The sequence below is a fragment of the Anomalospiza imberbis genome, chromosome Z (genome assembly GCF_031753505.1).
Source record: "Anomalospiza imberbis isolate Cuckoo-Finch-1a 21T00152 chromosome Z, ASM3175350v1, whole genome shotgun sequence".
In the NCBI taxonomy this organism is placed as follows: Eukaryota; Metazoa; Chordata; class Aves; order Passeriformes; family Viduidae; genus Anomalospiza; species Anomalospiza imberbis.
In genome coordinates this window covers 20,500,509-20,527,376 of record NC_089721.1, presented here as the reverse complement: position 1 = coordinate 20,527,376, position 26,868 = coordinate 20,500,509, and the positions used below count along the sequence as shown (strand labels likewise).

The following is a 26,868-nucleotide window of genomic DNA, read 5'->3' as shown; positions in this document are numbered from 1 at the left end:
TGTATCTCCCCCATTTTAGGAAAGTGCTTGTCACCATCTAACATAAATGCTTATCAGATCACAAACCAATTGATAATAAAATGGGACCTGCCCACAGCTCATACACCATATGAGCTGAGATACAGAGAGGCACTCACAGAATCTGCTCCATGGACACTGGTAAGTACTTCCAGATGACAATCTCATGCAAATATAAGGTGCCTCAATATCTGTTCAGCTGCACTTGCTGTTATGCAGCACAAGGATTGCAAGGCAGCATAGCAAGGAGTCACTTTGTAGGCAGATCCCACTAAGGCACCTTTGTTTGGTTCTAAAAAATCATGAAATGCTTGGGAAAGAAGGAATAGTAGCTTTAAACAAAGTAAAATAGAAAAGTATGTTATCTGGTTCATTAACCTACCAGTGAGACATTACAACTACCAATGATGCAAAAGCTGAATATCAGAAATGCCCTGTAAAAGATCCAAATTTACAATATTTACAGTATTGCTATTTTAGCTGGTATCATTACATTTTCAAACAGATTAGAGATCAGGTTGTTTTGTTTTTTGAGGTAATAATTCATACTTTACACACTTCTGGTTTGCGTGAGTATTCCAGATTTTCTTCTTTGAAAAGAAGAGAAATAATTTTCCCGTAATACAGTCACAGAATCATAGAATGGTTTGGGTTAGAAGGTCCCAACCAGCCTAGTTTCAACCAGCCCTGCCACGTACAGGGCCACACTACAGTAGACCAGGGTGCCCTATCCAAATCGGCCTTAACACTTCCAGAGATGGAACATGCACAGCTTCCCTGTTCCAGTGCCTCACCACCCTCACAGAGAAGAACTTCTTCCTCATACCTAATCTAAACCTACTCTCAGTGTACAGCCATTGCCCCTTGTCTTGTCACTACATGCTCTTGGCAATACTCTTGCCCCATCTTTCCTGTAAGTTCTCTTGAGGTACTGGAAGACAACAATAACACCTCCCCAAAGCCTTCTCTTTTCCAGACTGAACAATCCCAGATCTCTCAGCCTTTCTTCACAGGAGAGGTACTCCATCCCATTGATTTAGTGGCCCTCCTTTGGATTCATTCTAATAGGTCCATGTCCTGCCTGTGCTGGGGACCCTGTCCCTGAAAACTGGGAAACAAACTCTCCATCATATGTATTATGATGGAGACTAGGAAGCCTACATTATTTCATTAGCAGTGCTGAATGCATGGATAATTCTCTTCAAAGCATACATGCCCAGTAACTTCAGAGGCCAGGTTATATTCCTGAATATTGTATTTTCATGTTTCCTGAAAACCTGCATATATGCTGATTATTTCCACTTGTTTGGATATGGTTCCAGATCTTCTGAAGAATCTTTTCTCCTTGGGAGTATCTCAAATATGTTATCAGGTCATAATGTACTTCACTTACGATTCTTTGCTCTGACACACAATCCTTGTTGTCAAAACTGAGATATTAGTTAGTAGGTATCAAATCACAGATAGAAGTAAACAAGAAAGCATTAACTGGAACAAGTTTATTAGTCACAGATGTAGGGAATTAGGACAAGGCCACGTTATTCTCTGGTATTTGTACTAAGCACCGTATGTACAAAATTAAGTACTAACAACGAATATGGGGGTCATACTCTATTGTGCTAAATTTAAAAGAATTTCCAGCACCTTCCTTCACTGCTGCATAGATGTTTTCTTATAGGACTGTTCAGTAACAACCCCAGAGCTGATGCAGCACTGCAGGTGGGGTCTCAGCAGAGCAGAGCAGAGGGGCAGAATCCCCTCCCTGGCCCTGCTGCCCACACTGCTCTGGATGCAGCCCAGGACACGTGTGGCTCTCAGGGCTGTGAGTGCCCATGGCTGGGTCAGGTCCAGCCTCTCAGCCACCAGCACACCCAAGTCCTTCTGGGCAGGGCTGCTGTGATCTGCCCATCCCCAGCCTGTGCTGGAACCAGGGTTGCTCTGACAACCAGGTTCAGCAGCAGCTGGTCTTGTTAAACCCCATGAGGTTCCCATGGTCCACCTCTGGAGCCAGTACAGGTCTCTCTAGGTGGCATCCCATCCTGCAGGAGTGCAAACAGCACTGCTCAGCCTGAGATTGTTAGCGTTCAGGAACACACATAATCACGGGACATGATGATATGCAGGTGCTTTTATTGAAGAGCTCTGGGAATCAGGGGTATAGACCCAAATCTGACTCCAACATGGCTTTTGAGCTGAACGTATTTTATAGTCTATCGTTATATAACTTACATATTAATTATTAAACTTATATTGTTCTATTGTATACATTGACTTTATCTGCAAATTCACAAAGGGTGCACTTGACCCCTCTAAGTCATTACTGAAGATATTAAATATCATTGGTAACACCTACTATGGATCCCTGATGGACACATCTTGCCACTGATGTCCACTGGGATTCTGAACCACTGTCCACTACCCTCTGGATGCGACCATCCAACCACTTCCCAATCCACATCACAGTTTACCCATCATATCCATCACTATCCAATTTGGAGAGAAGGATGTTATGAGATACAAGATCAGTTCCAGTTGCATTTTAGGACATGCAATATTCCACAGCAATAGGGCAGTACAAAATTAAAAGGAATATACAGGAGATCGAAAATGAGTCATAATTTCAATAATGTCTGCATGTAGTAACAATGGCTGCTTATCCTGCCCCTTCCCATCCAGCATATCAAGCAAAGGCTTCTCCAGCAGGCAAGCACATATGCATGTTTTTTATCACTAAGTCCCTGAAAATGTCTGGTTTTCAAGCTCTGTTACTTTTATATTTGTTAATCAGGTTTTAAATATGCATTTATCAAGGAAAAGAAGAAAACTGTTTAAATAGCAACAGTCCCCACTTTTTGGAAAATTCTGCTTACTCAGGAGCCTCTTTGCTTCCTTTTTACTACAAAAATCTCCCTTGTTCTTCCTTTTGTCTCAGAAGACTGTTCCCATTTCTTTTGTAGATGACTGCTGGTTTATTTAGCCTCTTCAGAAGAGTTACTTTGAGAGGCCCATGTAAGAAATCTTTCATCTCTGTACAAAGAACATTCAGGTCTTGGAAAAGTCCCCTTGTTCACTTGCACACAAGTCCTAGACCATCCTACGGCAGCCAGTTACCCATGCATAGCCCACCCAGTAGTGCAAATAGATAGACAACCACATGCAGACAGTCTGGCACGTGACATGTGGAAGAATACAGGGCTAAGAGCAGTACAAATGCATGCCCTGCAGGTTTTAGAGTCAGGGGAGATGGAAGATTCACATGAGTACTGTGAGGGACTAGTAGAGACATCCACTGGGTGACGCAAATGAGTGAAGAATACAGGTTATGAATATTCATTATCTCCCAGGTCCCAGCTGATGCCATGAATTTAGGCTGTAATCTCTTCTTAATAATATAAACATAGGATAAGCTTGCATATGAGTGAGTATGGCCATACATGTACAGAGGATGTATAAAGCTAGTGTTAATCAAAAATAGGATAAATGTATGTGTAATGCAATTTCATATTTGGGTTTTAAATCCATTCCACTTCCCTCTTGTTTGGAGTCTTTCTGTAATATTGTGGGTAGTGGGATTTTTTTGCGACCAAGCAAAAAATTATATGAAGTTGTCATGGACAGAGTAATACCCTTCACTCATAAGAAAGAAGTTATGTTTATTGATATAAAACAGAAATCTAGCAAAGTTTGAAGGCAAATGTAGCAGGGGTTTAACAGGAGTAGATGGCAAGGAGCTCATGATTACTTCACAGAGAATAGAGTCAGACAGAACTGTGAGGGAGACTTTTTAATTGGGTCATGATAGTTAAAAAAGGCTCCCCTTGCATTCTAAAATGCTTCTCAGAGCCCCTGCAAGTCTAGTTGCTTCTGGATCCAGACTTAGTCCCACACCTGGTCAACAGTTGTCTAAATGATTATATGTGCACAATTAATCTTTTGTATCACTTAACTGAGATTTAAAATTTTCAGTGTATTAATTTCTAATTCACTTATCAAGTATCTGATGAGATGAATACTCTCTTATCCTTGAGTAATAACCTTCAGAAGTTAAGGGTCCTTACTCAAGAGATCCCGTTGTACAGCCCACTGCTGTGCAGGAGAGCTCAAGAGGCTGTGGGCTATCCACTATTTAAAGGGTAAGATGAGACACTTAAAGATACATGCAAGCTCTGTTCAAATATCAGTTGCTTCCACAGCTGACTTGAGTTGAATCTTAACCAACACTATGAGTAGGTGGATGAACTGTTAAAATCAGCCCTTGTCTTTCATGCTGTTATCTGTCTGCCTTGAATTGACTTTGAGCCAGATGCTGGTCCAGACACATCTAATATGACTGCTCATAGTGGTTATCACTTAATCAGGATTACAGGAAATAAAGGTCAGGATGGAGGGGAAGTGGAGGAGAAGGAGGTGAGCACACTCCCACAGAAGTTAATTAATTAACTTATCAAAAAATAAAGTACTGCAGAAATTCAAAGAGAAGAGCTGCTCACCTTAGAGTGGGGCTTTGTTGTTTTTGTGGGGTTTTAGGGAAGAGTTTAAGTGACAACAACAGTTTCCTAATGTATTTTCTCTGTATTCTTCGGCTCAGGGTTTTCCTTAGACACGGGTGGTGTCTTTGTTTCAATAAAAACTCCATTCCCTTTACAGTTACTGGAGCTCCAGTGCCATCATCAGCTGCAGATGCAAATCTCTTCTGCAGTGCCAAGGCATATAGGCAGCCACACATTCAATCCAGTCATGCTGTTTAAGACAACAGCCATGTAGATCTATTCAGACATAATGACACTTTTAAAAATAAGGACTTTTTAAATGATTTTCCCTTGACATCTTGTTCTTGAGAATGCTAACAAGGCTTGGAGTTAAGTAAATTTTTATTTTTCAGTATATGTAATGTCTAATTGATTTTAAAAGTAATATTTAGATCAGGTTACTTACTGTCCTGAGTGACCAGAACAAGTTCATGAAAAAGAGGGTGTTGCCTTGAAAGAATGAAAATACCTTGATTAAAATGTGCAATAATTCCTATTTGATGACAGGAACCTCTACTTTCAGCTGAGTCAGAAGACTGGTCTTAGGCTGAGAAAACAGTATAAGATAATGTTTTATTGCTGTTACATAAATGATTTTTTTTAGGTGGCTGTAAGAAGCGACGTTGTCAATGTCACCATTTCAAATTTAAATGCTATGTCTTCATACATTGTTCAGCTCAGATGCATAACCAAGGATGGTCTCAACTGTGTTTGCATTTGGAGCAAAGAGATTCTGGTCCCTCACAGTAAGTGAAATGTAGTTTCATCCTACTGGTAATAAGTAAGATTGTAAAGGCTTTTCCAAATTCTGTGTCATATGGAATAGGATTTTCAGATAATCTTGAAAATATGAACATCAGAATTATTCATTTGAGTGCATGTCTCCATCTTTTTCCATGTTTACCAGAACTCATGAACAAGCCAAGAATATCATATAATGTAACTACACAAGTCTCTCCAGGAAGAAGAAATGTTCTTCTGAAGTGGGAAGTAAGGTTCACTTTGAGTCTGGGTACCTTCTGTTATGTATTCTATTTATTTCTTGCATTTCAGGGAAAAACAGACTTTCTTATTGTATTGAGTCTACACTTGATATACGAAAGACACTGGATATTGTATATTTGCTGCAGAATTCATTGCATCTGTATGCTGATGATTTAGGTGCTAGAAAATAACAGTGAAAAATTATATCAATTTATAATCTTGAAAAATTACTAAAACTTCCCTTATTTTCCAGGGAAAAACATGTTTTTATTTTAAGAGCTTCCAGCTTCATCTGAAATTCCTCACAAGATATGTGTCTCTGCCTTTTAAATTAGTAAATGTCTTCTTGTCTATGTTATTTTAAAAGTGTCCAATTATTTCATTAAGATAACCTACCCTCACAGCTTCACGGTATCTACATGCTATTAATTTTGTGCCAGAAATAACAGACAATCTTGATATCAGAAATAATCCTTGAAGAATTCACAGGCCTTCATGTATTAAGTTTCTGTCTACATTGCAGTAATTGCCATTTCTGGGCACTCATTTTCCAATCTCTTATTAACATTAGTACAGTAAAATAATGAGTGAACCACCACCAGGAATTTCTACCAATGGATATTTAACACATTCCAAATTTGTAGCATAATTGCTAGCATTTGTCTTTAAAGATACTATATACCTAATCAAGCCCTAGATGATGAGGATATCCAGAGGCATAAATTTCAATTAAACATCTCTCATTAACTGTCAAGTTCCTAAAAATGAGGGAAATGTTCCACTGAAATGTAGAGAATGCTACAGCTGCTTCACTGTTGTTTCTTCTAATTGCATACACATAACTAAGGTCTCCGTTAAGGAAAATTTGTAATGGTATACTTAAATCCTCTCAATTTAAGCATGCTCTTAATTTTAAGGAAATATTTTTCTTTATTGATTCCTAATGACCTAATTAAAGTAGTATGATTTTATCCCCATCATTAGAGGTTACATTTTGTTTATAAAATTAAATTCTTCTTGATTTTCAGCATGGAAAATAACAGCATTTATAGAATAATAATGTTTTTCCTCTTGGTAGGTAGCACAAAGTGAGAATGTCCTTGGATATTTTGTTAATGTGGAAAGAATACCCAACAGTTGCAGCCACCCACCAAATCCTATCTCTCTCAAAGACAGAAAAATTATTGTTAATCTCTCCATGGCTGACTATAGAGTTAATATTTCTGCCTATAATGAAGCAGGAGAATCTCCACAAGCTATCTACATTGTCCCAGAATTCTCTGTAACAGGTATTTACCTTATAATCTATTCACCATAATGATGGGGAAGTTTCATGACCAAACTCTAAGGCTACTTTTTCATGGACTTTGGGATAGGTCAAAGCATTCTCTTGAATATATATTAAGCTAATATTTTTACATACTAGGAGTCAGAATTGTTTCTTAAGAAGATACTTCAGCAGAAGTTAACAGACTAGCAATTTAATATTCGTGTTAGCACTCACTCCTTTCTTTGTCAACTAGATCCAACTGTGTTGGATCTACTTAGGAAAGTGGTGGATTTTACAAAGGAAAATAGTTTATGGACTGTCCTCAATATCAAGTAGGTGCTAGTGGTTTAAAAAAAGTTCACAGAACTATGTGCAAGTCTAAGTTCTTGAGCTAAATAACTATTAAGAGACTTCTTACTGTCCTTTATTTCAGTATTACTCTAACTGGCACATAGGAAAAGGAATAGATAGGATATACATGTCCCATTAGGATGTACATGCCACATTCTAATGAAGATGTAAGCTTTTCAAAGACCTAAATAGACAGTCTTTTCAGTTAAGATTAAAAATTATTGTATAATGTCTTCCTTACAACATAAGCTAGTTTCATGTGTTACAGTCTTGAGGTGTATTTTTTGCAATATAAGAAGAACCTCTCTTACAAAGTAAGATTTTCTAAATTCAGCTATAGCATTCACAATAAAGATATGTGCAAGTACTCTTGTTGATCTTCTGACAGCTGCAAATGATTGCTTATCCAGAATTTTCTAACACTCCCTTCATGCTGTTCTCCTTTTCCTTGCAAAGAAGTAGCAACTGATTTTGCCCTTACAATTCAGTCCCTTAGCTTTCTTCTGATAAAATATATCTACCAGTTCAAGCCACCTTTTGACTGAGTTGTCTACTGAACCTCTGAACCTCATGGCTCTTTCCAGATGCCTGTTTCTGTTTGATTGTACTTCAGTGCAGCTTCTCTGTATCTATAATGAATTACTGAGAGGATACTTGCATTAAGTGCATTCTTAAGATAAATTCCTTATTTGCATACACAACTTTTTGTCAGCTAGTACAGTAATTTTCTTTACAGAATGACAGAATCAACTATTTTGGATGATCTCTAAAATCATTGAGTCAAACTTATGGCCTAACACTACCCTGTCAACTCGACTATGGCACTAAAGTGACACATCCACTCTCTACTTAAACATCTCCAAGGACAGTAATTCCACCACCACCCTGCACGGCCCATTTAAATCCTCAAACTCTCTTTCTATGAAGAAATTCCTTCTAATGTCGAGCCTAAACCTCCCCTGGCACAGCTTAACACTATGTCTCTTGTCCTATGGCTCATTGCCTAGGAGAAGAGACTGACCCCCGCCTGGCTACGTCCTCCTTTCAGGTAATTGTAGAGAGTGATAAGATCTCTCCTCAGCCTCCTTTTCTCCAGGCTAAACAACCTCAGACAGCCCCAGGTCCCTCGGACAACTGCAACTCCCTCAGAATTAATTTGCCTTTCTTGTATTTGTTTCCCGACAGGAGATAAAATGGAGAACTTTATGTCTCTCACAAGGTCCACTTCTTACCTCAAAATAGCAGGTTGCCCTTTTCCTTCCTTAGTGTCAGTCAGAAGGCCTTTCCTAGTTTGATAGCCTATCTTCTAAAATGTCAAAATTTTAAAGATCCTTTCAGAAAATTCAAAATATATGAAATATGAAATCATCTAGGTATGATCTATCATTAGCCCTTTCTGCTCCACCCCTGCTCAGGCAAGCACTATCTCAGAGCTTCTCTATGTATAGCAACTACTAGTGGCTCACAGGAGGTTATTTAGCAGCACCTGACATCTTTTTCCTGAGGCTTGGAACAGCCACTTAATTTCAAACAATCAGAAATCTGGAAAAGTCTTGAACAGCAATCCACACTGTAATCCCCAGACACCTCTGCAAAGTTGTAAATGCCAAGTTTCTTCTATTGAAATACTATTGTAAACCTTATTATAAGTCAAGTCACTTGCTATGATAACTGCTTAATGAATAATCTTTTAAAAACAGAGCAAAAGGGAGAAAGAGAGAACAACAGGGGAGAAAACTGCTTTCCTGTTTGTTGACCTTTAATTGTGTATTTGTTCACAGACTTGCCTGGTCAAATCCATGTCAAAAGCCAGGGAACAAATGCAGTTGTCACATGGACTCCAGAATACAATCCAAAATGTTTTGTGGTTGACTGGGGCACCAGTAAAGAGAATATGAACATGAAAATAATAACCATGGCTACCGGAAATTTCACATTAGGTAACAGCAACCACCACATCTCCTAGAGAAGCACCCTTTCATTTCTTGGTTATTTTTGGTTGGGTGGAGTAGGATTTTTGTTTTGTTTTTAAGGGCAAATTGAAGCTCCATCCAGATAAGTACAGCTCTTAATATTTGTCCATTACTGAGTCATCATCTAATGCTTAGCAACATTAAGGCAGATAAAAATAAGAGTTTTCATTAGGGTTTTTCTGGATACTGTTGGGCAAGAAATACAGCTAACTACTCCTACAATGTCTCTCCTTGCCCACATTCCAGGAATTCCTATACATTACTGGCTTTAAAAAACCTTTCATCTTGTCCCTAGGTAAGCTTATCTTTCAATATAAATTACTCTGTTAAAGACTTCCTAAGATTAATTTCTATTTTTACACCAATGTCTATACTTGTCAAAGCCTAAGTTCTCAGCTCCAGTATTCTGATTACCATGCTAGACATGATGGGTTTCAATCAGGGATTTCTTTATGGAACAGACATTGAAAATTTTTATTAAAATCATAACTTATTAAGAGTTATTAAAAGATAACTCTTGCAAAGGCCATTCAGCACTGGTTTTTATGTATAATAGAGAACATTTAGCTTCAGAATTCTATAAAGTCTTCTAGAGAGTGCACTGTTTACCTTCATCCTTCTGCAACATCTGTAGTGCCACATTACATCTAGGTTTTTTGCTTGGGTTTATATATTCTAGCTGAGTGGGAAATACCTACCCCTCAAATGTGATAACTACAGCCATTTTAGTTCCTAATTTCTCCATCAGCAGCTAAAGCCTCCCATAGGGAGACTATAAATACACCTGTCATCTTCTAAAAGAAAACCCATGTTTTGTCCCGTTCTGGCTTTGAAATAGTTTACATAAAGCATCTAGAGACACTGAAGAAGGATGTACATATTTTGTACTCAGTGGAAAGCACTATACGCTTTTGCTATGCTATGAGTCTCAGAAAGCAAGAACTTGACAGAAAATCTATGAAGCTGTTGCCTTTCCTCTTCTTTGTAATTTATAACTTTTCAGTAGATCTTGACATACGTTTATTTGTTTTCCAGACAATTTTCAGCCATATAAGTTGTACAAAATAATGGTACATGCATCTGATGTGTGTCAGTGTGAAAGTTTCATAAGACACGAAAAGACTTTTGGAGTGACCCACTTTTACTCCGTTGAAGGAGGTATTCCTCCCCTTTGTATGACCCAACCCTCTATATTTCTTCTTGTTTCCTGTTTGTAGCAATAAAAGGAAGACTACCCAAAATTTCTTTTCCAGGTGACTGAACAGCTTTCACCAGTTAGCATTGCCTTTATTCTTAGCAGTTATGTCCTGGCAGTGAACAACCTGAATGCTGTTCCTTACTGACATGTCCACATAAATATTTTTATTATGTGTGACATTACCCAAAATAACAGAAAGATGGTCTCTGACCCATGAGGCTCAAACTTAAATTAAATCAGACTTTCCAATTCCCAATTTCATCGTGCCTCATGTTGCAAGTTGAAATGAGTATGGCTGTTGCTATTGGAGTAAAATATTCATAATGAGATAGTCACAATTTCTACCTACTTTGGTATTGTTTAAGGTGAGGAGTTTTTACTCTATGGGACTTTGCCTTTCTCTTTTTACATTGCATTTATAGCATCTAGAAGTTGACAAGAACTCTCTTGGAAACAAATGTCCATTGCACAGGTATTGATGCAGAACTCAAATATCTGGTTTTTTCAAGTTCCTAGGACCGGTCCCACTAATGTGACAATTCTGAATATCACAAAGCATTCTGCAATTGTGAAGTGGACTGAAATAGCTGCAGAAGACTGTTTGGGCTTTCTCCAGGGATACAGGATCAGTTATACAGATTCATCAAGGAAAAAGTCTCGAGGTAAGTCACTGCTGTCAGAACAAAGCAGCAACTCAGGGTCATGAAAGAAATGCTTCATTCAGACCATTAAGTCTACTGAGTTACTTATGATTTCTGTACAAATTGAGTGCTCTACTCTCAAAGGTCAGCTCCTGGTTAGATTTTTAATGCTCTAGATGCTCCCATGAACACTTAGAATTTTCTAGTTTTTATCTCAAATTAAACATTGCTATTTCTTTAAAAATTACATTTCTACAGCAGAATTCTCTAGGAAAACTTAAAGGAAGACACACATTTCCACCATGACGATTTCAGTCACAACTCTTTTATGTTTCATTGCACCTCATCCAAGCTTGAATCTGAGCATTTCTATAAGATGTAAGACATTCTATATTTCATTTTTCAACTCAATTAGCAGTTTTTATTTCTTACCTGTTTCCAAAGACACCATTATAAATTTAATTTTGGAAACATTTTATTAAATTGGTAGTTTGTATGTCTAAGTTTGGATAACATTAAAGGTCTTTTCCAACCTTAACAAACTACAAATTATGAAACTTCTACACATAAAAATAAATTAATAGCTGTGAATTCAAACCACTTGAGTTTTCAATTTTAAAAATCCCTGTATTCTTTTGATATAAATTTTCTTTCTGGTCTAGGGTGGAATTCTCTTTGCTATAATTAGTAATACATTAACTTTGTACACACTGGCTTTCAAATATAATTGAAGACATTCTAGGGAAGACAAATATCAAGTAAGAGCTGACAAAGGGAGATAGTAAGAATTCTATAATCCACGTCTTTAGAGAATCATAAAAAGTCTTCTGGAGATTCTATTCCACTTTAAATACCTATCTGAAATCATAAGAGGAGGCAGAATGGGAACATCCAGGACATATTTTTTCTTTCCCTCTGCCTTAACCAGTCAATACAGCAGTGACAATACCCAGTCAATACCCAATTGACATTTTTTTCCAGGCAGGAAGTATAATTTTACTGGAGAATTTGAGGGAAGGAAGTCCATAGAGCATCACATCCCCTTCTGTGAAGATCTTAAATTCACAATGACAAACTTGAGGAGTAATTTCTGCCCCAAAGGCATCCTTACAACATGGCAGTTTGTACATTAGTCTGGCCAAGGGAAAAGTCGCTGAACCATCAGAAAAGACAGGCTGAGCTGAAAGCTCCACAAAGCAGGTAAAGCAGAAAGCACAGCCCTATTTCTGTACTGAATCATGAGTAATAGCACTGGCATAAATCAAGGTAAACAACTACTGACAACTGAAGTGAGAGTAAAGTGTATGATAAGGGCTAGTCCTAATGTTAACTCTTACAGTCAACATAAGAACAACTGTTCAGCATGCTAGATGAATTTTCCTCTCATGAAGTATAAACAGCCTTCTGCATTCATCACCTGTGATGGTTTGACCCTGGCTGGATACCAAAGTCATTGGATGCCAGAGCCACTCTATCCAGAGCCACTCTATGTAACAAAACATTCATGAGTTGAGATAAGGACTAGAAGAGATCACACATTACCACATGGGCAAAACAGACTTCACTTGGGGAAATTAGTGGAATTTATTGCTGATGAAATTCAGAGTAGGATAATGACAAGTAAAACAAACCTTTAAAACACCTTTCTCCACCACTCCGTCCTTCCCAGGCTCTAGCTCTTCCCTACAATCAGCACAGAGAGACACAGTTTGGGAGTTACAGGCAGTTCATCACAGATTGTTTCTGGCATTGCTCAGGGAGAAGAGTCCTTCTCCTGCTCCAGCGTGGGTTGCCTCCCATGGGGAGAGTTCTCCATGAACTTCTCCAGCATGAGTCCATGCCACAGGCTACAGTTCTTCACTAACTGCTCCAGCATCCACAATGTTTACTTCCTACAGGATGAAGTCCTTCAGGTACAGCCTGCTCCAGCACAGATTTCCCACAAGGTCAAAAGTCCTACCAGGAAACCTGCTCCACTGTGGGCTCCTCTCTCCATGGATCTGGAGGTCCCTGCCAGGACCCTGCTCCAGCACAGGCCTCCCACGAGTTCACAGCCTTGTCTCAGGCATCCGCCTGCTCTGTCCTGGGTCTCCTCCAGGGGCTGCAGGTGGATCTCTGCATCCCCTGGGACCTCCATGGGCTGCAGGGGCACAGCTGCCTCACCATGGTCACACCACGGGCTGCAGGGGAACCTCAGCCCTGGTGCCTGGAGCACCTTCTCTCTCTCCTTCACCAACCTGGGTGTCTGCAAGGCTGTTCCTCTCACATATTGTCACCCTGCTCTTCTCTGGCTGCAATTACATTTGCAGAGTAACTTCTTTTTCCTTCTTAAATCTGTTGTCACAGAGCCACTTCGAATTGGCTCAGCATTGGCCAGCAGCACATCCATCCTGGGGCCAGCGGGATTGGCTCTGTTGGACATGGGAAGCTTCTGGCAGCTTCTCACAGAAGCCACCCCTGAAGCACCCCTGCTACCAAAACTTGGCCATACAAACCCAATACAGCCTTGGTGTGTTAAAAGTTCATGCTTTTAACCTCTGGATTTAAAATGTACATAAATATTTTTGAGAAATCTTGTACCTACCCAAAGAATATCTGCACAGTCTGGTTTCCTCCAGATGAGGATGAGGGAACTGAAATTTTGCTGTTTGCCCAGTCAGCTACGCTGATACATGCTCAGCTATGAGAGTTCATCTAATCATCTCCTAAAACCTCTTGTGTTTCAGCTGTTACTCTCAACGCTTCTGTCACAAGTTACCATCTTACTGGACTGAAGGAAAAGACCACCTATCGTGTGCAGATTTCAGGATTCACTAATGCTGGAGAAGGACCTCTGACTCTTTCACAACCTTTCAGCACTCCAAAATATGGTACTGTGGAACCTCTATGCATCTGCATTACCCAGCAAGAATCTTTGCTTTATGTTCTCTCAATGTTCACTCACTATTTTCATTATTCAATCCTCAGTTACTGAGAGCAGATACAAAAAACTGTTCCTCTGCAAGAGGTAAACTTTGTGTCACAGAACAAAGTATTTCATTATATACTGTATATTACCTGTATTTCATTACCTAGCATACAGGGAACTTAGCCAGGGTTCTTCATCTCTGAAACCTTTTCTGACCTTTTTGTGCTAGCTATGTGCACGTATCTTTATTTATTGGCAATTACTGTCTAGATTTCAGCAGATTAAATTTTTGCCTGTGACTAGTAATGCTCAATCATCTGCTTTTGGCAAAATCTTGAGTAATCATGTAAAGTTGGCTTCCTGAGCCAATAACTGCAAAAATAAAAGATTAAGTACCTTTCAATTGCTCCTAGGGTGGGTGAACACTAATCAAAGTATCCTTTGCTTTCTGATAATTTAAGAACATTTTAAGTAACAGGTCCTTTAGGTCAGTGGGAAAAGTTTGCTTTTCTCAGAAGAGCCTGGATAGGTTAAGACCAATATAATTGCATTTAAAAAGTCAAAAAAACTTAAAATCATATAAGGTTGGCTAAACTTAGTCTTTCAAACATTTTAACACCTCATCAGTTAAACTAAAACTAACACTGCAACAGACTTTTTTTCGTTTGACCACAGCTTCCCTTAATGATGATTTCTAAATAGAAAAATTAAAGAACATGCTAAGATGGTATCAGTAACCTGTGATACTCAGAAACAGAAGTATGCAAATGGTTTCTCCCCACAGCAGCTTTTTTGTATTAAGTGAAGGAGGTATAAAACTTTACAACTGAATAGTAAAAAAATGTACAGCAGAGATAAAAAAAAAGAAATTTAAAATATTCCTTGAAATCAATAGGATTTGCACCCCTCCTCCCCCCACTGAAAACTTTCTCCTGTCAACAGAAAATATTAAAATCTCTCCCTGGAGCTTTTCTTCAGGACTCTATTTCGCTCATCCTACAAAATATATATTTGGAAAGTATTCTATTTTTCAGTAAAGTAAGAAAAATACAGAGTGAATAACACAACATTTTAAAAAATCTAGTAATTACACTGAATTTAAACATTACATTTACTATTTTTGCTATTCCCAAACATTTCATAGGTTATTTAATCCATTAGAAGTATTTCAGGTTTCTTTGCTATAAAAACAAATTTCAGCAACAAGGCAATTTGCAGCTTTCCAAATTAGTTTTGAACTTTAGGTAGCTGTTTGGTAAAAAAAAAAAAAAAAAGAAAAAAAAAGAAAAAAAAAAAGAGACATTATTGTTGGGGCTTGGGTAGGAAAAGAAAAAGTAATATCAGTAACATAATCATGAACTGACCACACTCTACAGGGACTATTTTTAAACTTTTGGTGTCACCATCTATATTGAAGACCTCTACACTGACTCACTCTTAACATCACAGTCAGTTTTGGTTCCTGTGTTAGCCTGAGCATTTTATCAACTTTCATTAACCTCTCAAACACTTTCTTCTCTTTAGGTAGGTGGGATCTTAATAGAAAACATCTCAAGCAAGTATTAAGAGGCAGTAAGAGACATAGGTTTGCTTCAAGGATTGACAAATGACTGATTACAGATAAAGTGGTCTTAATGATCTTAAAAGTAAAAGCATGGACACCATCTAAATACACAAGCTATGTTATTGCTATCAGGACCAGGCATGACCTCCTAAAACAACTCTAAAACAAAATAAAACCCAACCAAATAAAAAACCCACAAACAAACAAACAAAATCCCCAGAAAACAAAAACCAAAACCAACCAACCAAAAAATAAAACCCCAAATACTACTAGTAAATCCTGAAATAGATTAAAAGCCACTTCCACTCAAATAGTTTCTTATTTAGTCAGACATGCATGAGGGTCCTGACCTGTTAAAGAAGCTAGAGCTCACATAACAGCATGAGGTGAAAAAAACACTTGACAGGTTGGAGAAATGGACAGAGAAGAACCATCTGAAATTCAGCAAGGGCAAGTGCAGGGTCCTGAACCTGGGGAGGAACAACCCCAGGCACCAGCACAGCCTGGGGCTGAGCTGCTGGGAGGCAGCCCTGTGGAGAAGGACCTGGGGGTCCTGGTGGCCAACAAGCTGTCCATGGGCCAGCAGCGTGTCCTGGTGGCCAAGAAGGCCAGTGCTGTCCTGGGGGGCATTAGGAAGAGCATTGCCAGCAGGTGGAGGGAGGTGATCCTGCCCCTCTACTCAGCCCTGGTAAGGCCTCACTGGGGGTGCTGTATCCAGTTCTGGGCTCCTAAGGACAACAGAGACATGGAACTGCTGGGGTGGGTCCAGTGGAGGGTTGCAAATGTGTTTAGGGAACTGGAGCACCTTACTTATGAGGAAAGGCTGAGAGAGCTGGGCCTTTTTATCATGGAGAAGAGGCAACAGAGAGGGGATCTTATCAATGTATACAAATACCCTAAGGGCAAGCGTCAGGAAAATAGGGCCAGACTCTTTTCTGTGGTGCCCAATGACACAAGAATGAGCCTAAACCGAAACACAGGAATTTCCACCTGAACATGAAGAACTTCCTTACCGTGGTGGTGATAAAGTACAGGAATAGATTGCCCAGAGAGGCTGGGGAGTCTTCTTCCCTAGAGATACTCAAAACCTGCATGGATGCCATCCTGTCTCACCCGCTTTAGGTGAACCTTCTTTAGCAGGGGATTAGAACAGATGATCTTCAGAGATGTCTTCTAATCCCAACCATTCTGTGATTCTATGATACCTAGATATCTTAAAAATACAAACCTGAAAAGCTCACACTCCTCAGAGAATACCAGCTTTAGTTTAAACTAGATTTTACGTAAATTCCAGAACACATGTAAAGTTGGCTTTGACTTCTGTTTGAAATATTTCTCTCATGATGTTAATAAGGTCTTTCTGTACTTAACACCATAAATCTGATTCAAGCTTTCTGTTTCCCATCAGATAAAGGAAAACTTGAAGGTTTTGTGATTGGTCTTTGTTTCAGCATGATACTCATTCTGGTTTTTGCACCTCTCACTTGTTCTCTGGTGATTAAAAGGTAAGAAAAGATATAGGAACTCACCCCTGGTTGGGGTGAGCCGGAAAGGTGGAAAAGTCTCTCCTCCAACCTGTGTCTCCAAAGAAAGACTCAGTAGTCTTCAGTCGTCCGGTCTCAAGGTAGTTTATTGTGTGTTATCTAAAAGATTGCTCCCTGAGCTGCTGCAGTCCGTTCAGCAGCCAGGCAAGGGCACACTCCGACGCCCAGGGGGCTGGTGCCCTCTTTTATATCATACATTACGTATTAGATGTTTACAGTTTTTCCCCAATGCCCATCACCTATACTGAACAGTGACTTTCTACTCTAAACCAATCTGTGAATGCCAACATCACCAAGAACATGGAGGTTAGGAAGAAGAAGGAAAAAGGACAGGGCACACCCACGTCCCTCCATCTTAGAACTTCTGACCCCCGTGGATAAAACTCAGACCCCTCTGTACAAGGCCTAAAACCCCCCTGTACAGCACTCAAAAACTCTTCCTCTCACTTTGTGACTACTTCTACTACAATATCTAAACTTTTGTCATTTCTTGTTCTTCCTGCAAGGTTGGTAAATTGTTCCATGGATCAGGTTCAAAACCACAGGGGTCTGTGGCTGCATTCCAGGGTCTCAAATGCTTCTGACCTGGGCCCGGAACATCCAGGAGTGTCCAAGGGACATTCTGGGTTCTGACAAACAGAATATTGACTGGAGTTTTTAGCAGCACTCTTGTTTTGCTTAGCTCTGAGTTTCACAACAGTGGGCCTTTTTTGTCATTAAAGGCAACACAACTCAAAAAACACACAACACAAAAGCCACCACAGTAATCTCACAGTGAGAGCAATTACAAGCCACTATAAACTGATTAAAATGGTAAAATAAGTTGGTAAAAAGCTATACACTTTAGCTTTTGATTCCTTTATCTGACAACCTCGTGTCACAAACACGCTTAGTAGGAGCCAGGACCATTTCTCACATTGGGACATATGCTATAGATATATAGATAAAGCATGCATTTGATTATTTTTCTCTAAGATATTTCTTGCAAACACATTTGGATATTAAATTTATAAAGTATGCATATAAGCACATAATGACAAGAAGCAATATTTGAATGAGTAGGAACAAGACAGAATAACAAGGGTGCCTATAAGATCTGGCAGTGGTCCTCTTATTTGATGAAAAATTATTTTCTGCAATAATATTCATCCCCATGTAACAATCTGAAAGTACAGTATCAGGGGCATACACTATGACTAAAAGGTTTGCATAGTAATGGGTTCTAATAATAATTTTCTGACAAACCAAATTGCATACAACCACTCATTTTACTATTAGGTGTCCTAGAACACTACCTTCCCTTTTTCTCCTCTTCACAAAGCACCAGCTTCAGAAGCTGAAAGCACAGCTGCTAAAGGACAGATGGCACAACCTGTGGCTTGAGAGCCACACAGCATGACGTAGCCTGCTTTAGCTTTAAACTCTTGTCCTTGCCTCTGGGAAAGAGACTCTGCACTTTCAGATTGTATTTTAAGTTGCACTGTGTCTGATACAACAGTTTTGACAGGAACTTCTGAGACCTATCTAGTTTTGACCTAGAGCAAACTTGGTTGTGTCCAACATAAGGCCACACTTCATTGTCTGGGCCCAATAGGAAAGAGGAAAGGGGGAAATAAAAAAAAACAAACCACAAAACAACAAGGCAGCACACAGGAGCCCAGTGTAGCACTACAAAATAGTGCTTAAATTCGTATATTTGTAGTAATATTGAACACTTTGAACTGATATAAAGGGTCCCAGTGATGCCCTCATCTCAATTGCCTTCTTGATTTCTAAGGAAGGAGTCACCAGCCAGCCAAACACCTACCTTCACAGGATCAGCAGGAGATTCAGCCACAGTCTTAACTCCAACCACAGCCTAAGCAGAGGCAAAATACCCTAAAGCTAATGAAGTCTAGCTTTAATTTCAAAACTGAAAAATACTGAAGCCAACACTAAGGCAAAGTGATGGACTACTTAAACTCTCAGCCTCTCTTACAGCTTTGTTGAGGTTTTTTTTATGGAGGTGAGATACTGTATGTAATAGCTCCCAGAATGAGCCAAACTCAAAACAATCAGGAAAGATCAGGAGTTGTGTTTCCTTAGAGCTTCTTCCAAACTACCAGTGCCATTGCACAGGGGCTGAATGCAACTGTATCTTGCTCTTTGTTTTCAGGGGAAAGGAAACTTTTAAATCAAAGCCCAGGAGTAAATACTTAGATAAACATCCTTTGTCCTATATATCCCAAAGCCCTCAAGGAAGATGGAGGTTTTGTGGAAACGATAACAAATTAGATGTGCAGAAATGTTAGATATATAGGCTAAGTGTACAGAAAGAGAAAACATTGCCAGCACTTTCACAGCTCCTTTATCATTAAACAAGGACGATAATCATCATTAACTCAGTATTTCAGTGTAGACTACCAAGTTTGGTCTTCAGCTTTTAATTAGCATTATGCTTAAATGTCTCCGTAGAACACCTTTTTTTAATGGTTACAAAAATGTTAATATGTTGTGTATGAAGAGTAATTAATTTAAATGCATAGGAAATGTCAGTCATCTAACCTGATGTTAAATGTAAAATACTTCTTTACAGGCTGAAAATATCATATTGGCGCAGTGTACCCACCCCAAGAAACAGCACTGCACTCCAAGATATGGTAAGTACTCTTCCGACAGCATGAAAAAATACACAGGGGAGATCTTTGATTAATCTATAATGCTAGTTATCTGTCCTTTCACACTTGACTCTAGAAAATGTCTAATATCAACTGCTTGGAAGCCAGAGTAATATTCAAAATATAGGATGGGGGATAGTTTCTATTTAGGCATAGGCTGTATACACTTTTAAATTTAATAAAGGTCTCGGACTTTTTTGAGTGCATTGTAAATAATTTTTAAAGACATGATCCTTAAAAGAACAAATCAAAGCTGAATGGAGGTAGATGGAGTCTAAAGAGAGAAATTCAGTTTTTATATCCAGTCAGTTTTCACCAACTCAAACTGATTATTAAGTACAAGTTATTCAAAATACGAAGTAGTGAATTGTGGCCTAATTCCAGAGAAGTATTATGACAGAGGCCATATAACACAGTGTTTTCTGAAGTCTGCTCGTCAGTCCCTGTTTGCCTCTAAAGCAATCCAGGGGCTCTGATTGGCAGCTGGGAGCTGTCTGAGGAGCACCTGTCAGTCAACAGGCCACAAGGGTCAGCAGCATGCTCACATTTTGCCCACAGCTTTCCCATATGTTTTGGTAAGTATACCTGAATGTCAGCACTAAATAAGCAGAAAAATCACCCGTTAGGAAAAAACACAGCTATTACAATCAGCTGCTGGAGACCACATTATCTACTTTTGCCTATTAGTGGACTTTTTGTTTCTTCACCTTCTTGCCTTCCCCCTTTTAACAAGATTTCTACTGCAGTTTTGGTAACATCTAATACTAAAAGTCCTCCTTTTAGAACACCTAAGTTTATCTCTTAAGTCTCAGATCACCTATGGTTGTGTTTTTGTAGCAAGAATTTGTACTGCTTTCCTTTATAAATCTCTTTTTCTGGAAGACTTGAACTTAATTTGGCACTTGACAATCTAGTTGTTTCTCTCATGCAATTTAACAAGCAGACTTCTATCTCATCAAATTTCATGCATTGGCTGGTAGGTATCTACTGTCCAGAACTGGGATACAGAGTGAGGTAATGAGAAACAATATTTCAGAAGACCCTGATAGTCTGCTAATAATCAGAACTTTTGCTGAACATCAGCATTGCTTCCTGCAACAGAGCAAGTATGAATTTTCATATTTCAGATCAGGACTTCCTCACTTGTTTTCTTCCTTTTTTCCACCTAAATGTAGATAAAGAAGTGATGAGTTCAAAGCTAGTCATCAGGTAGCCATTTTGCAATGAAGAATTGGAAGTGAAATATGGTAAGACTGCATGCTACAGAAAGGACAAATAGGTTTTATGATCCACAGTGCCATTTTGACATAAAATGCTTAAAAGTAAAATATATTAATTTAAAATGCCATTAACTTTTCCTGCAGAGGTAAAGCAACTATCACAGAAATTGAAGTCTGTATTAACTATGTCTGGTAGAGAATATTGTAATGTTGATAACACGTCAAACACAGAAATACCAGATACGGGATAATGGTTTGTGAGAAAGCAAAAAAAGCACTATGTCAGGAGACAGTACAATAATCAGCTTACCAGACATATTGTCTAGAAGTAATTTGGTATTCTGAACAATTAATGAACTGTGGAGAAAGGTATTCCCTAAATAGGTATGGCAAAACAGGAACAGGGAGCAAATCTTGCTATATTCTGTACATTCATTTGGTTTCTAGTTGTTCCAAGACTGAACCACATCAGTTTAGTTGAGCAACTTAGCAACTCAACAAAAATACAAAAATAATCCAGAAAAGGCAGCAAGACAACTTGTTATCCAGACAGGGTATTACTTAACAAAATAAAAGTCAATCATACAACCCATGGTACAGAGCAGCAGGAGGAACTAAAGACACTCTCATTACAGAGACCAGGTAAATTAACTATGGGGAACTAAAATGTCAGTCAGTCACCCAAACCAGTCTCCTATATGTTATTCACATATAGCCAAGATTCTTCGAAGATGCTTCTTCTTCTTCACCTATTGCCTCTTTCAGACAGAATCCTAGCATTGCTATGCTGTTTAGAAAAGACCTCCATGATCATCAATTCTAACCATTAACCAGTACTACTCTGTTCACCACTAATCTGTGTCTCCAGGTGACACAAGTAGACATTTCCAAACACTTTCACGGATGGTAAATCCACCACATCCCTGGACAGCCTGACCACCCTTTTAGAGAAGAAATTCTTCCCAATATCCAATCTAAACCTTTCCTGATGCAACTTGAGGCCATTTCCTCTCATCCTGTCACTTGTTACCTAGTTAAAGAGACCAACTCCCACCTGGCTACATCCTCTTTTCAGGCAGGTGTAGGAAGCAATAATGTCCCCCCTGAGCCTCCCTTCCTCCAGGCTAAACACGCCCAGCTCCCTCAGCTGCTCCTCACAGGACTTGTGCTCCTGACCCTTCCACAGCTCTGTTGCCCTTCTCTGGACACGTTTGAGTATCTCAACATCCTTTCTAAACTGAGGGGCCTAGAACTGAACACAGGATTTGAGGTGTGGCCTCACCCATGCCAAGTACAGGGGGACAATCCCTGCCCTGCTCCTGCTGGCCACACCATTGCTGATCCAGGCCAGGATGCCATTGGCCTTCTTGGCCACCTGGGCACACCCTGGCTCATGTTCAGCCGCTGTCACCAGCACCCCCAGGTCCTTTCCAGCCACTCTGCCCCAGCCTGTGGAGCTGCCTGGGGTTGTTGTGACCCAAGGGCAGGACCCAGCACTGGGCCTTGTTGAACCTCACACCATTGGCCTCAGCCCATGATCCAGCCTGCCCAGACCCCTCTGCAGAGCCTTCCTGCCCTCCAGCAGATCAGCATTCCCACCCAGCTTGGTGTCACCTGCACACTGCCTGAGGGTGCACTCCATGAGATCATTGGTGAAGATACTAAACAGGACTGGCCCCAGTACTGAGCCCTGGGGAACAGCACTGGTGACCGAACACCAGCTGGATGTAACTCCGCTCACCACCACTCTCTGGGCCTGGCCAACCAGGCAGTTTTTTACCCAGTGAACAGTGTAACTGCCCAAGCCAGGAGCAGCCCATTTATCCAGGAGAATACTGTGGGAAATGGTATCACAGGCTTTCCTAAAGCCCAGGTAGACATAAAACCTATTTCAGATTTGGTAGCTTTGGAATTTGGGCTGCTCTTCCTAAAAAAATATGATAATGAACATACATATCATACAGATCTTTATTCAAAATAAGGCAGAAGTTAACCATGCAGTGATGTCGACTTATCCCATTACAAGAGAAAAAGAGAGATATTTTATTTGGTATTGCTGCGACTTCAAAGAACAACATACTCTCATTTCTTGGTCAGATCACAACTTGTAAGAAGAAACAAAATAAAAAACAAAGCGCACTTATTTATTGCAAAAAAGCCCAGTTTAAACAAGTTTAGAGCAAGTGGGGGCAGGGAGGCAGAGGGGGAAAGAAAGAAAAAATCTAATAGCTATACCAGCCTGCCCATAATTTAAAAAACATTATGGCAAACACAGAACAATCTAGGAGGAAAATAACAAAGCTTGGTGTTACCAACTGTTCTCCATTTAACCATCCAGAATTTGCAAAAAACTTGTTATCCTAGGTATACTGAGATCGCAAAATTTATGGCATGAAGTTTACTAACAAACTGTTCATAGCAGCTGACAGCTTAATCTTATCTGGCTTCTGTTCAAGTCACTGCCTTTTTATAGTAATATATTTGCTAAATTCTTTGAAAGCTGTGTTCTCAGAACAGCACATCATGAGGCTTACATTTTATCATCACTACTTTTGGTTCCAAGTAAACATAAAAGCAAGAAAAACTAATTAAATACTATGGGACTGGAGAAGATGATCCTTTAAATTAGGTAATTTCAGTCATATTTCTAAAACCAAAGATGAGCTAAAATGGATTAATTAACATATTATTCTTTTTTCTTGCTTTGTCTCACAGACTAATTGGAAACCTGTTTCAAGGTCACTGCTTCAGTCCCTGTCAGACAATGATACCACCAGCCTTTTTGTCATAGAGCATGAGTCAAAGGTTCCTCTGACGCTAGACCTCTCCACAGAGGTTGGAGAAGACAAGCATAACACCTGTCAGTCAGAAAAACCTAGCAATAACATAGACATGAGCCCGAGGCATAAAGAAATCCCTGCAGAAGCAGTTACAAGTGAAGAAGACACCATTGCCATGGAAGTACCACTCTTGAGTGACTATGCCAGTATGGAGTTTAGTCAGAAAGCCCTGATGAGTTTGGCAGTGAGCACACCTGAAAGAACTGCTCATCTTCATCTGAAGATGGAACTAAGCAGTAAGCCAGCACAAACTGTGCAGAAGGTTTTGTTTCCTTCCCAGGACTACCTCAAACAAAGCCAGGTGGTACTTCTGCCATCTGGACCAAATTTCATGGGACAAGACAATTAAACCTGAAGCATCTTAATTATTTTCCTTACCATAAAATGAAGTTCCAAATCTTGTTCTTCAGTGGAGCCACTAGGACCTTATGGGACAGTGAGCTTGTGACAATAGTTATCTCCACTATAGTAAGTTTCCTTGGCGAAATAGATTGACTGTATTATTAGATTAGCTATTTCACCACAGTCATCCAGTGGAAAGTCCCACCATCTTCACACAGGCAAAACTTTTAGGGACTCATATGAAAAAATCTTTCAGTAAAGTACCTCTTGCTTGGTATTTTTTTCCAGGGCATTCAGGAGCCATTCAAGGCTTCCATTCTAAGCACAATGTCATTGTAGATATCAGAAAACTTCTCTACTCACTATGACCAGCTTCAGATCTGATTTTCAGATCTAGTAAGTTCTTCACCAAAAAAGCTTCCAGCAAAAGTATCTACCACTTCAAAGAAGATCTCCAGGTGGTCAAAGCTGGTTGCATAAATTAGTGAAAATCTTTCAAATTAGGAATCAAAAGTTTGCTTACTGATCTATGTAAAACACCATAGCGCTTTACATTCTAGAACTTTACAACTTTAGTTGTTGTAGATAAATAGTGCTGTGTAAGTGAAGATGATAAGTTTCATTGACAGTACTGGAGATGTTACTTGTATTAAATAAAGGCTATTTCCTCCTACAATTACCTACACATTCAGAAAAACCCATCCATAATTTGTGAGGAGGTGTAGTTGCACATATGTTTTCACACTGCAATGACAATAACTGTTAAACATACTTCAGGAGCTGAAGAGATATTTCAAGTACCCATACCTCCAAAGATTACATGGAAGAGGAGCCACTGGAATACAGGGGATAAAAGGGTCTTCCTCAATATGCTTTCTGTGCAACTCCATAATGTATCTCCACAATGCAAGGAGTCCATTTTCAGGCTTACAAGAGTTTCTCAGTCATGAACTCTCCAAGTGTTAATGGTCTGTACTTATTGTAGAAGACCCAGTTTATTGTTGTTGTCTCAAGTTTAAGGAGCATTTTGTTAAAATCACTTTGTGGAGAAAGAAATTGATCAACTGTAAGCACCAGAGAATCCATAGATGGATATTTTTAAAAATTTTCTCATTAAAAGTGAAGGATAATTGGCATTCACACAAATATTTCCACTCATACTAGGCAGTATGAATTATAGAATAGCCATGCTTGCAAAAACTCAGAGAAATTCCTCATCTCCACTTCACCGATTTAGTGAGAATCCACAAGAAAACTTAGTTTATTCATTTTCCTTATTTATATTCACTCTCTCTTTAACTACATCTCTCAATATCTGTTAAGACTACAAGGAACTAACCTGTATTTCACTGTGGATAATGCACAGTATTTTTTCTTAGTACTTAAAATTCATTGTTCTCCCACAAACAATGTGCACTCATAGCTGTTAAATTGAAATTAAAACAAGGGGTAAGAGAAGCAGTCCCTAGAGATCACACAACTTTGGAGAGTCTTTTAAATATCTTTCTTTTTTTTGAACTTTAATATGGTGATTTTGCCTGATTTGAATTTAAGAGAATGCAAATGATCCTGCTATTAGTGGAGTTATTTTTACTTGTAATGTCAAGTAGTGGTATTGAAATGCTGTTACAGACAATGAAGTCCTGATATATAATCTTTATCAAGTAGTCATAATTTGTACCTCTCCAGAATATAAGAATTATCCATGCTCGTTACTTACAGTATTTCTTTCATTTCTGGTCAGAGAACCTTATTTTCCTGGTGCATACCTTCAATAGCTTTACTCATCCCTGTAAATACCAAATTCTTATTTTCTTACTCTGCATCTAACAAGCCAATACATATTTTTCTGTTATAGATAAAATATGTATAAAGTAAGTAGAACCAAACCAAAGGCTTGCAAGCAGTTTCAGTATATGAAACAGTCTTGATACATGAAACTCAACAGCTTGGGCTTTTAACCTGGTGATTATCAACTCCACTCTACTAGCCATTGTCTGACATCTTGCTACAGAAAATTCATATAGCAGAACAGGAGAGTTGTACTAGAAGCAACCATGGATAATAAATAGGAGGTATAGATGTATTCTATTTTCAGTTATTAAGTTCACAATATACGTAATTCTTAATTGATCTCATTAAAGCAATATCTGCACAATGGCCATAAACAGTACATTTGGGAGAATAAGAGAGACATGAAAAATCCTGGTGTGGAGATTAGAAATAAATTCAAAACTCATCCCATCATGTTGTATGCTTTGAGAGCAAGGAAAGAACCTTTTATGTGGAGAGAAATAATAGAGTATGTTTGCTAAATAGTTTCATGCGGCCAAAAAGGACATTTAGTTGGAATAATGCACTTACTGTGGGACACAGGATTAGGAGACATACCATGTTCCTGTCATCAGGTTAGGAAAAAATCTATGTCTGTGGTAGGTTTTTTCTGTTGGCTCTCCTGTGGTGATTTTTAGTTCAGTTAGAAGAGTCCTACAACAATCATCTAGCTGTACTCCCTGACGTCTTCAGGCATTTAGAAAATTGTGTGCATATACTGGTGTATAGTTACTGCAGAAGCCATCTTACACAAATAAACATATAAGATAGTTTATTCCATGTGCTATGGTACTGCTCAAGTGGTTAGTGTAGTGTTCTTAGCATCAGTATTCTTACCTTCAGTATATATTATGTTGAGTAAAATTGCAGATATGAAGGCTCAGGACTGCGGTGTTGGTTTTTCTCTGCCCTGGTCCTGGGCAGCTGGGGGTGCCCAGCTAGGCACGCTGCTTTTCGGTGAGACCGCAGCTGCCACGTGGTGCAGAGCTCTAGGGC

The 26,868-nt window shown here is 39.2% G+C and overlaps 1 protein-coding gene across 1 annotated transcript in view; it reads left to right on the top strand.

Moving 5' to 3' along the window:
* The window catches only part of LOC137464461 (interleukin-6 receptor subunit beta-like), a 34,039-nt gene extending 7,468 nt beyond the window's left edge, over positions 1-26,571 (top strand). Inside the window, exons 5-15 of the mRNA XM_068175836.1 lie at positions 20-159; positions 5,152-5,293; positions 5,455-5,537; positions 6,610-6,820; positions 8,934-9,092; positions 10,161-10,283; positions 10,833-10,985; positions 13,691-13,834; positions 16,845-16,941; positions 19,556-19,619; positions 23,573-26,571. Coding sequence (XP_068031937.1) covers positions 20-159; positions 5,152-5,293; positions 5,455-5,537; positions 6,610-6,820; positions 8,934-9,092; positions 10,161-10,283; positions 10,833-10,985; positions 13,691-13,834; positions 16,845-16,941; positions 19,556-19,619; positions 23,573-24,046 — 1,790 coding nt within the window. The 3' untranslated portion in view covers positions 24,047-26,571. The remainder of the gene's footprint in view (positions 1-19; positions 160-5,151; positions 5,294-5,454; positions 5,538-6,609; positions 6,821-8,933; positions 9,093-10,160; positions 10,284-10,832; positions 10,986-13,690; positions 13,835-16,844; positions 16,942-19,555; positions 19,620-23,572) is intronic.
* Positions 26,572-26,868: the final 297 nt, after the last annotated feature.